Below are 12,596 nucleotides of genomic sequence, written 5' to 3' on the forward strand. Positions count from 1 at the left end.
CTTGAAACAACTTTGGAATGAACTAGACAAGCAATTACTTGGTGACCAAAATAACACTTGCACAGAAATATAATCCAAAAAATACTTTGAAAAATATATAGTAGAGGAAGTTTAATAACAGAAAATCTCTATGCATATGGTACCAGGCCAGATTCAAAGCCACGGCAACAACATATTCTTCCGTCACTACCCCCAGACACCCTAAACACATGGGAATACACAAGAACGTTTTAACTCATTTTATTGAATAACTGTGTGGTTCTTGTAGAATAGAAACACTCCATTGTTTGTGTCTGTGTCACCGCCAAAAAAATATACATTATATATTTATATTAATAAACCCTCCCAAGAAAGTCCCACTAAACAGTTTTTTTTTTGTTTGTTTGTTTTTTTTTTCACAGAAAGCCCTAAATTATCAATTTGTATAGTTAATAAGAAAATATATGTGGAAGTTAAATGAAAAATATACACAAGAAATGTTAACAGATGCAGGTGTGTCCTTAAGTGCTGGGACATAACTGTCCATATCTAGGTTAACTCTCGCCAGCCAAACCAGTCTGAAGTTATAGGCAACGTCTCCTGGCTGATCAGCTGCAAGAGATCATGCTGAATGCGTGTCCATACATGAGGCACTAGGCTGTAACAGTAGAGATCCATCAACGCTCTGCACAGCAACGCGCAACAGACCTCGCTCAGCGCTGATGGAATTAGAGAGACAGCATCAAAGTAGATGGAGAAGCAAATCGAGATTGTGATTCAAGGGTCTCTAAAAGGCAAGAGGTATAATATTTATATGTATTAAAAAATGGCAGAAGTAGCATAGTTTGGGCTGTAATTCTGCTCCATGGAAGTTAGGATATAACCTTTGCTTCTGGTAGAAATGCTTCCCAGTACTTGGCGAGCTGCAACAATAGAAAAAAAACGTAGGATTATGTGGTTTGGTATAGTAAAACAAAAATCAAAAGTATACATGGTGGGCTAAAAAGGTGAATGGGGATTAACGTTGGTTTGTGTACCGTCTCTAAACAGGAGTCTTGTAATGCAGGAGGTGGGATACGATAACCACAACAGCAATAGTGGAACAGAAAGCAGAATCAATCTGCTTCATGTTATGCTTTCTGTATGACACACTCAAATCCGCTGTATCCTATAGTCACAATATCCCCAGAATTCTGCATCTATTGCACGAACATATTCTGCAAACCTTCACAGAAATTACAGCTGTCCCCAAAGGAGCCAACACTCTAACCTCACTATCTTTATATGGACACGTTTCCCTGTGCCTAGCAAGGCTTCTGCCGGCAGATAATGAATGGAGAGGTAGCTGCGCTTGTGAGCTCTCCATTCACTTCTATGGGAACACTGAAAGCAGCCAAACAAGAACCCCCTGTTGTAAAGTTAGACGCGGGGCCGGAGGGTGGGGTCTGTATCTATCAGACATTTATGGCATAGCCTGTGAATATGACATATGGCTAAAGGTGAGAACTAGTGATGAGCGCAAGTGTTCGTTACTCAAGTTTGCACTGAGTATCGAGGGTGCTCGAGTCACATGTTCGAGTCCCCGTGGCCACATGTTTTGAGACTAACAGCCACGAAACATGTGGGGCGGGGACTCGAACATGTCACTCGAGCACCCGCGATACTCGGTGCGTACCTGAGCACCCTAGGCAAATTCAAGTAACGAGCACTTGAGCTCATCACTATTGAGAACACCTCTTTAACCCCTTTACAGCCTGTGCCGTATTAGTACGCACAGGCTGTAATCCCCCGGTTCAGCGAGGGCTCCGGCGCTGAGCCCGCACTGAACCGGGCACATGTCAGCTGATTATTACAGCTGACGTGCCCACAACAGCCGCGGGTGGAATCGCAATCCACCCGCGGCTGTTAACCAGTTAAATGCTACTGTCAATCTCTGACAGCGGCATTTAACAGCGCCGCGCCGGAAGCGAGTCACTTACCCCGCCCATCGGTGACCCCGTCACGTGATTGCAGGTCACCGATGGGTGGGCATGACAACCCTGGGTCTGCAGCAGACTCCAGTGGTTGTCATGAGCTGGTCGCTATGAGCGCCACCTAGTGGTCGGCGCTCATAGCACAGGACCATTTCTGCTACATAGAGGTGATCTGCTGATCATCTGTATGTAGCAGAGGCGATCAGACAAGTGCGGCTTCTAGTCTCCTATGGAGACTATAGAAGCATGCAAAAAGTGAAGAAAAAATGTTTTTAAAAATATTTAAAAAAAAAAATTAAAATACATAAAAGTTTAAATCGCCCCCCTTTCACTACATTCAAAATAAAAATAAAAAAAAACACATACACATATTTGGTATCGCAGAGTTCAGAATCGCCCGATCAATATAAAAAAAGAATTAATCCGATCAGTAAACAGCGTAACGAGAAAAAAATTCTAAACGCCAGAATTACGTTTTTTGGTCGCTGCAACATTGCAATAAAATGCAATAACGGGCGATCAAAACATCGGATATACCCAAAAAATGGTATCAATAAAAACTTCAGCTTTGTGTGCAAAAAATAAGCCCTCACCTGGCCCCACATACCGAAAAATGGAGACGCTACGGGTCTTAGAAAATGGCGCTTTTTTTTTATTTATTTTTTTAACCAAACTTTGGAATTTTTTTTCACCACTCAAATAAAAAAGAACCTATACATGTTTGGTATCTACGAACTCGTAATGACCTGGGAGAATAATAATAGCAGGTCAGTGAACGTTGTAAAAAAAAAAAAAAAATCTGTGGTATTGCACTTTTTTTGCAATTTCACCGCACTTGGAATTTTTTTCCCGTACACAATATGGTAAAACTAGTGATGGCGTTGAAAAGTACAACTCGTCCCGCAAAAAATAAGCCCTCACATGGCCATACTGGCCAAAAAATAAAAAAGCTATGGCTCTGGGAGCAAAAAACGAAAAGGCAAAAACGGAAAATCCCAGGGTTGCGAAGGGGTTAAGAAAGGTGGACACTTTTCATTCTTTAAAGGGACAGCAAACCAATAATACATTTAATTGAAATTTACCATCACTTTAAAGCTGGTCACTGAGCAGATTATACGATTGTGTAGGCGCACCTCTACTAAAAAACAGATCTCAGAGCAGTTTTTATTTTCTGTCTATTTCCGTGCCGATTAATTTCAGGTTACACTATTACGGGGGGTTATAGATTTGTTTTATTCTTCAGTAAGCTCCTAGGCTAATCGTGATTTTTTTTTTGAGACAGACAAATAGTAATAGCAGATAGGAGGAAGGAGCTGCACACCAAAAGGCATTTAGAGATACTTTATGTAGGATTTATTAGGAATATCTCATACCCACTCATCACACCGCAGTAGGTCCAGAAACACCGCAAACTGAATGCAAGATTGTGCCCTGTTGCCGTTTTTGGGGGAAGCGAACCCCATACCTTGGACCTCTCTCACTTATATGCAGTGTCCATTGTTTACATGTCTGATGAAGGGTGTTATACCGAAACATTACTTATTTCTGTACCTACTGTAGTAAAATCAGTGGATATGATTTTCTCATAATAAATCCTATTTTAAAGCATCTCTTCGTACATTTTGGTGTGCAGTTCCTTCGTCCTATCTGCTATAATCTTACAAGAGCTTAGTAGTTGGCTCCAAAGTAACTAGCACCCAATACATGGTATGTTATTTCCTAAGGATGTGCTGCCAACCTATTGATGACTGGACCAATAGCACACACAACGCTTTACAGAGACAAGAATCAGAAGTGTACCATCCGAGGGGTGCCAAGGACTGTCGTGTGATTACGTCATACGTAAAAGAATGATGTGCAGGTACTTTAACGTTACTTTTCAATATTGTAATTACCCTCAATCTATAATTTTCACATAGCCGATTAAGTGTGATATAATAGTACTACATAATACAGTATAAGGCCAGACACTTACTTTGTGCTGTGAATTCAAGAGTGTTTCCAAATATTTCACTATGTAACTTTTAAAATCCTTGGATTTCTCTTTCTAGAAAATGAACAGACAGTTTAAGGTATAAACTCTACTTATTGCTTTTTTGGGGGTAAAACATGCACTGGATCAAATGTAAAAACATTTCCACCGGAAATAGATGTCACCAGTAGATGTAAACCATTCTCTTGTATCTTATTGCAAAGTTAAAAATTCTCACCATTAATGCCAGCCTAAGTAAGAAAACGGGCATTTTTCAAGAAGACGGATATATTAAATTATCGATATGCCACAATTGTATTTTTGATATACGTTTATACTCAAGAAATAAATATTTAAAGGGGTTGTCCACTACTAGGGAAATCCATTCTCATTCCTCATGTTTGGCCGAGTTAAAAATAAAAACATACCTCCTTCTCTCCTCCACACTTATTCATTCCTCACCCAATCGCCTCCAAGATTTCTCCAGATTATCCCCCATCCTATGGAGTTCTGTGCCTTAACACGTCGGATTAGCCTCCACATTTGGATCCTTCAGACAGAACCTGAAAACCCATCTCTTCAAACAAGCTTACAGCCTGCCATGACCTTGCTTGGGGCCACCGCAATACGGGAGCTACTGCAACCCCCCAACCTACTGTCTCCTTCCCCATTATAAAGTTGAATGTATGCAAGGGCAGGGTCCTCTAACCTCTGTACCAGTCTATCATTGTTAGTCATTTACTGTAAGTGATATCTGTATTTTTTATGTAACCCCTTCTTATGTACAGCACCATGGAATCAATGGCGCTATATAAATAAATAATGAAGTCACATGAGCCCAGCGCCCAATCAGCTCTGGCATCACTGTCCCCGCCTTCGGACAAATCGAACATCAAGAGGAAGTCAGATCAGCCACAGCACTCACTTCCTCTTGATGGTCAATGTGTCCAAAGGCGGGGACAGTGATGCCAGAGCTGATTGGTCGCAGGGCTTGTGTGATGCAAGAAACTCACATGAGCCCCAGGAACGTGAGTGCCGACAACACTTGAACGGCGCTGGCTCAGGAGCGTATAGGTGTTTTAACGAGGCCAAATATGAGGAATGAGAAGAGATTGTCCTAGTAGTGGACAACGCCTTTAAAAGGACACTGTCCACTAAAATGTATCAAACGTAGAAATTTACATTTGTTGGGAAGTAGTTGAAGAGAAGCAAAAATGAAGATAAAAGTTAATGTAGTAGCTTGCATCTCTGTGTAGCTTCTTTTACTGCTTAGCATACACAACTATGTCAGGAGAAATATGCTCCAGGCAACTTTGAGTTTCTGTACTCCGCTTGTATCCAACTGGTTTTCTTTACACCGCTTTCACAAGAGCGCACGCGATGCATCCATACAATGGAGTCACCATACAGACGTGCAGTGAAACAGGACGCATCAATTTGCATCAGCATTTTCATTCACTGCTTCTTTTTTTTTTCATATTTGGCAAAAACTAATCTGTTTGCGCAAGAATAAATGTAATACTGATGCATCTGTATTTTAAGCACTTTCCATAGACCTTAAAGTGAACCTGAAAGCAGATATATGCTGCCTGATCCATGGGCTACATGTATCAGGAACTGGCTGTATGAATTCAGCCAGGTATGTTTTGACAGAGGAAACCATAATTTAAAAGCTGCCTGGGATAGAGGCGCTCTGGAGATTAGTCGAACAAGCAGATCCCCGATGTATAGACCGAGAACTGTCAATCCAGTGGAGCGTGCAGGGAGAAGCCGACGGGGACCCACCTGTCAGTCTTCAGCGCAGCTCAGTCCCCAGCAGCTTTTAAAATATGTTTTTATCTGAAATAAAACAGCATTTTAAAAGTAAGATACCTGACGGAGTTCATACAGCCAGTGCTCTTGGATTTGGCAGCATTTATCAGCGGTCAGGTTCTCTTTAATGGGTGCATAATATCTGTAAAACTAATCAACATTGAAAAAAAAAGACATTTGAAAAAAAGACATGAAAATAATGTTCATGTGAACAGCTTGGCTATTGGTTTACATCAGCACAGTATGTCAATACAGTGCAAAAATTACATTTAGATAACAAATTTGGTTGTGCTAATAAAGCCTTAAAGGCGTTGCCTAGATCGGAGATATTGATGACCTACTCTTAGTATAGGTCATAAATATCAATCGTGGGTGGGGGGAGGGGGGGCTTGGTTGGCGCCTGATGTCCTCCCCAATAGCTGTTACCAGGCCCTACAGTCACCAGGAGTACAGTGTACAGAGCGCGGGAACAGCACAGCTCTGCTCTGTGTGTAGTGGTCGTTTAGCTCCCATTTAGTAAAGATCGATCATCAATATCTTTGTCTTGGACAACCCCTTAAATGAAACTATTTCATACAGCTGGTTATGGACTAAAATAACACATTCTCCTTCATATGATATACAAGTATGTAGCATTTCACCTATATGTACCTCAAATCTTGTGACCTCCTTTCGAACAGTCACAGAAATCCTTTCAAAGTCCCTCTCGTACTGTGTGACCCTCGATTCCCACTAGAAAACATCACAGAAATGGATTATGCAGCATCAAAATTACAAAAATTCTCTTATAAAAACACATTTTAATTGCACGGCTCAGACTGACCAAAAATGCCAGGATGCAAAGCACTTGATTACTGACATTAGATGGTTAAAGGAGTTATGTGAACTTTTACAGGGTGTGCATTTTAGAGCCTGCCTCGAATAGGTGGATGCTGCTGAAAATTATGTCCGACAGAGCTTATAGTCACTCCGTTTGCATCATTAAAATCAATGATCCCATCAATGCAAACAGAATCCGGTTTTTGAGAGCTTCAGGCAGAAGCCCCGACAGAACCACTGATGAGTGGATAAAACGTGATGTGAATATAGCCTTAGCTTTCACATCACAAAAGTGGCAAAAAAAAGCTTTGGAAATTTCCAAATTTTAAGCAATACGGAGTTGCGCAAAAGTTTTGCGATTTTTGACATGTTCATGCCAGTTTGTATCAGCTCCGCCAGAATGGACAGAGGCTTGTGACAGAAGCGGTATTTCTGGCATGGTGCATGGGGGTGCACACCCTGAGCAGGTGCATCGAATTCATGAAGTGGCGAGCACCTCTGAATGAATTCAGTGCCTCCTATACTCCAACACTGGCGTAGCGTGAGTGTGCGTAATGCCAGTCATCATGAATAGGCTCTAATGTGTATATTTAATGATACAGTTACACTTTCAAAAGTAAAAGAAAAAAGAGAAACCATTCAAGCAAATAACAGAATGTTTTACCAATGGTATTTTATAGAAATAACTAAATATGGCATTGAGCTGAGCAGTTGCTGAGCCTGCACCATCCACAACAGGTGTCAGCTGAATGTTCCATCTATCCGTCTGCTGCACAGGCTGGGATTGGAGAGAACTCTGATCTGGGCCACTTAACCTCTACGTGCCACAATTAACAGTGACCAATATGCAGAGGAATGGTGCTTTGGGCCTAAAATGGTCATAGAAATTGGTTCAAAAATGATACCAATCAAAAGTACAGCTTATCCCTCAAAAATTAAGCTCTCATACTGCTCATTCAACAGAAAAAAAAAACTTAGGACACTGCTCTTAGGATGCAGTGATAGAAAAAACAAAAAATATTGCCACCACTAAGGCACAAAAGAGTGACTTTTTAACGCTGTGAAAAAAATGTAATGTCTTATAGTTCCTGCAAATTTGATGGGATTTATAGAGATCTTATATCCGCTGTGCTTTTTACTTAGGCAGAGTAAACGGACCCGTGGTGCATGTTTGAAATTCGTAACGTATCAATTTTCCTTGTGGGTACCCTCAGACTTGTGGGAATTTTCCCCAAGAATTACATTAGATGGGGAAAATCCGCACAGAAAAAAACCACATGAGTTTTTAGTGCATTTCCACTGCAGAAACATACTAAAATCCACTGCAGAAACATACTAAAAAGCAGGTCATCTGCACACAACTGTAACAATATTTTGACAAACCCAGATATCAGGAAATGACATGCCAAAATGATACAAAAACCGCAGCATCAAAAATTAGATAAAAATACATATATATAAAAAACGCACTCAAAAATGCAGTTAAAAAAACAAGTAACCTAATTTACCTAATATGCAGAAAACCTGCAAAAAGAAAAACTCACTATAATACTCATGAAAAGGAAAGTGGGCTTTTTGAGAAAGTGTTTAAGGGGTATATCTTCACCTCGAGAACTTTGTCATCTCCATGTTGCTGGTGTTTCTTCCTAGTGTTAGGGTATGTGCACGTATTCAGTGTTTTCAACAGAAAAATCTGCTGCAAACACTGCAGTGTTGTCAGGAAAAACACTGGAAAATACAGATTTTTTTTGACCATTCGTTTGAATGGGTAAAAAATGCTGCAAAAACGTTGAAAGAATTGACATGCTGCAGTTTGAGACTGCTTCCAATCTGCTAGGAAAAAAATAAGTAGCACGTGCATGAGATTTCAGAAATCTCATTCACTTTGCTTATACTGTAAAATATTGCGTTGTTTTTTTTTCCGCAGCAAAAGCGCAATATGTGAACATTCCCTTCGGGTATTTGCACACACATTGTGTTTTGCTGCGTATTTGCTGCAGATTTTTATGTAAATTTTCAGCTGCGTCTTGCAGTACCAGCAAAGTGTATGGGAAACCGGAATTTACTGTTCCCACATGTTGCTTTTTGTTTGCCGCGAATTTTAAGTGATTAGAAAAATGCTGAAAGAAGTGACATGTTTTTTCAGCGTTTTTTCACCCATAGGAAGTAATGGGGGGGGGGGGGATGAAAAAATGCTACAAATACACAGCAAAAAAGCACCTGGGTATTTTGCTGCGTATTTGCAACGTTTTTGATGGCAAAATAGAATGGGAGTATTTTTTTTTTTCACAGAACTTTCTGTGCATTACTAAATAGAGACAGAAGGACAGTGAAAAAACGCTGCAAATACGCAGCAAAAACACAACAAAAAACGCAGCTAAACCTGCTAATCTCCTGCTAGAGAAAAGTTATTAGCAGATTTCATGCCGATTTTGGTGCAGAAAACATGCAGAATAAACACAACGTGTGTGCACATACCCTTAAGTAGCTCTTTCAGGCTTCTACCTATTATCATGGCTGGAAACTACTTCTAAATCTTTCTCTAATGTTGTAATACAGTGTACACTCCCCCACTCACATACATCATAGCCTCATAGCAGTGTTCAGGTAACACCTCATATACATCCATATACACACCACACTGCATACAAGAAGTCAATTCACTTATACATAAACAAAAACACAAAAAAAAAATCAAATTCTCTTCACACGAACCTCAGAAATTTCATCCTTTGCCTGCTGTAGTTTATCTGGCTTGTTGGCCCACAACAGACGTGCCTCATTCTCCCTCTTTTTCTGTAAGGCTGACTGGGCATCTTGCCAGCGCTGCCAGGACTTCATGCGTTGGTCAAATGCACCCTGTAGTGGACACAATGAATTAGTGAAACAAACACTATACTGCAGAATGACGACTCGGAGAATTTGTATCTGACACAAATGTTTAGAAAAACCATGCTCTAAAAAAATGAGTAAACTGGATTAAAACCATTAATACCTGGTAAGGAACCTTTACTTGACATCTTCTCACCTGATTGTTGGTGCAAATCTACTGTAATAGAATAAATCTGGCCATAAATTAGGATTTCAGATAGCAATTCTCTGAACACCTTGTCGTAAATATGGTTGGTCTATGGAGGGTGTCGTCCTAAGAGGGGTTCTCCGGGAATAGGGAAAAAATAAGTACGGGATCTAAAGAAAGGGTCAGTATAGATCGATTCCTAAATATCTTTAAATTAAGAAATCACACTTGTTTTGTCTAGGGAGGTAATCACTAGAGAATTAAAATGGTCGCGGTCTTATTACACTGAAAGAAAACCCCACTAGAATGTGAACCAGTCATGTACCTGTGAGCATGTGCAGTAGGAAACTGCTCTGCAGCTACATGGAAATAACTCATACCATGTATTGTGAAGTTATCTAAAGGTCACAGCAGTCGCTCAGTATTCAGAAAGACAGGGTGGACAGCAGCGTGAGCAGCCTCTTATTAACTCAGCACCCCTAGTATCTCCAGTATTAGATCAGAAGAACATGGTGGACAGTGGTGTGAGCAGCCTCTTACCTCAGCACCCCTGGTATCTCCAGTATTAGATCAGAAGAACATGGTGGACAGCGGTGTGAGCAGCCTCTTACCTCAGAACCCCTGGTATCTCTAGTATTAGATCAGAAGAACATGGTGGACAGCGGTGTGAGCAGCCTCTTACCTCAGCACCCCTGGTATCTCTAGTATTAGATCAGAAGAACATGGTGGACAGCGGTGTGAGCAGCCTCTTACCTCAGCACCCCTAGTATCTCCAGTATTAGATCAGAAGAACATGGTGGACAGTGGTGTGAGCAGCCTCTTACCTCAGCACCCCTAGTATCTCCAGTATTAGATCAGAAGAACATGGTGGACAGCGGTGTGAGCAGCCTCTTACCTCAGCACCCCTAGTATCTCCAGTATTAGATCAGAAGAACATGTTGGACAGTGGTGTGAGCAGCCTCTTACCTCAGAACCCCTGGTATCTCTAGTATTAGATCAGAAGAACATGGTGGACAGTGGTGTGAGCAGCCTCTTACCTCAGCACCCCTAGTATCTCCAGTATTAGATCAGAAGAACATGGTGGACAGTGGTGTGAACAGCCTCTTACCTCAGCACCCCTGGTATCTCTAGTATTAGATCAGAAGAACATGGTGGACAGCGGTGTGAGCAGCCTCTTACCTCAGCACCCCTAGTATCTCCAGTATTAGATCAGAAGAACATGGTGGACAGTGGTGTGAGCAGCCTCTTACCTCAGAACCCCTGGTATCTCTAGTATTAGATCAGAAGAACATGGTGGACAGTGGTGTGAGCAGCCTCTTACCTCAGCACCCCTAGTATCTCCAGTATTAGATCAGAAGAACATGGTGGACAGTGGTGTGAACAGCCTCTTACCTCAGCACCCCTGGTATCTCTAGTATTAGATCAGAAGAACATGGTGGACAGCGGTGTGAGCAGCCTCTTACCTCAGCACCCCTGGTATCTCCAGTATTAGATCAGAAGAACATGGTGGACAGTGGTGTGAGCAGCCTCTTACCTCAGAACCCCTGGTATCTCTAGTATTAGATCAGAAGAACATGGTGGACAGTGGTGTGAGCAGCCTCTTACCTCAGCACCCCTAGTATCTCCAGTATTAGATCAGAAGAACATGGTGGACAGTGGTGTGAGCAGCCTCTTACCTCAGCACCCCTGGTATCTCTAGTATTAGATCAGAAGAACATGGTGGACAGCGGTGTGAGCAGCCTCTTACCTCAGCACCCCTGGTATCTCTAGTATTAGATCAGAAGAACATGGTGGACAGCGGTGTGAGCAGCCTCTTACCTCAACACCCCTGGTATCTCCAGTATTAGATCAGAAGAACATGGTGGACAGTGGTGTGAGCAGCCTCTTACCTCAGAACCCCTGGTATCTCTAGTATTAGATCAGAAGAACATGGTGGACAGTGGTGTGAGCAGCCTCTTACCTCAGCACCCCTAGTATCTCCAGTATTAGATCAGAAGAACATGGTGGACAGTGGTGTGAGCAGCCTCTTACCTCAGCACCCCTGGTATCTCTAGTATTAGATCAGAAGAACATGGTGGACAGTGGTGTGAGCAGCCTCTTACCTCAGCACCCCTAGTATCTCCAGTATTAGATCAGAAGAACATGGTGGACAGCGGTGTGAGCAGCCTCTTACCTCAGCACCCCTGGTATCTCTAGTATTAGATCAGAAGAACATGGTGGACAGTGGTGTGAGCAGCCTCTTACCTCAGCACCCCTGTTATCTGTAGTATTAGATCAGAAGAACATGGTGGACAGTGGTGTGAGCAGTTTTAGTTCAGAATATCACATTTTCCCACATGCTCACAAGCACCTGTCATAATATTCTAGGACAGGTTTCTGTCACATGGCAGCGTCTATTTTAACAGCATAGTAATTATCTCCCTAGATAAAATGAGTATGATTTGCTAATTAAAGAGAACCTGACCACTGATAAATGCTGCCCAATCTATGGGCAGCATGAATAAGGCACTGGCTGTATAATCTCAGTCAGGTATATTTGACTCTGAAATGCTGCAGTGTTTCAGAGAAAAAACATATATTAAAAGCTGCTGGGGATAGAGCAGGCTTCTCCCCAGCAGCTACCTGGGATTGACAGGTCGCTGCCTTTAAGTGCACGTAGGCAGAAACCTGTCAGTCATCGGCAGCAGGCGGGGATAAGCTGCTGGGGACCCACCTGAACAAATAGTCTCCAGCACTGTGCGAATCAAAATACACCTGGCTGCGATCATACAGCCAGTGCCTGACATATGCTACCCATGGACTGCGATGCCGGTATCAGCAATAAGGTTCACTTTAAAAGATATTTAGGAATTGAAACTGATTCCTTTTAGTTACAGGTGCTTCTCACAAAATTATTATATCATCAAAAAGTTAATTTATTTCAGTTCTTCAATACAAAAAATGAAACATATTATATAGAGTCATTACAAACAGTGATCTATATCAAGTGTTTATTTCTGTTAATGTTGATGTTTATGGCTTA

At 41.7% G+C, this 12,596-nt stretch overlaps 1 protein-coding gene across 1 annotated transcript in view; it reads right to left on the bottom strand.

The window, feature by feature from the left end:
• Positions 1 to 224: 224 nt before the first annotated feature.
• SNX1 (sorting nexin 1) overlaps positions 225 to 12,596 on the bottom strand; it is a 73,836-nt gene continuing 61,464 nt past the window's right edge. The window contains exons 12-15 of the mRNA XM_073652840.1: positions 9,271 to 9,414; positions 6,388 to 6,468; positions 3,928 to 3,999; positions 225 to 902 (exon numbers count right to left, since the gene is read on the bottom strand). Of these exons, the coding sequence (XP_073508941.1) occupies positions 852 to 902; positions 3,928 to 3,999; positions 6,388 to 6,468; positions 9,271 to 9,414 (348 nt within the window). The 3' untranslated portion in view covers positions 225 to 851. The remainder of the gene's footprint in view (positions 903 to 3,927; positions 4,000 to 6,387; positions 6,469 to 9,270; positions 9,415 to 12,596) is intronic.

Source organism: Phyllobates terribilis, unplaced genomic scaffold, assembly GCF_046119375.1.
Source record: "Phyllobates terribilis strain yellow unplaced genomic scaffold, ASM4611937v1 Scaffold_11__3_contigs__length_659146591, whole genome shotgun sequence".
Taxonomy (NCBI): domain Eukaryota; kingdom Metazoa; phylum Chordata; class Amphibia; order Anura; family Dendrobatidae; genus Phyllobates; species Phyllobates terribilis.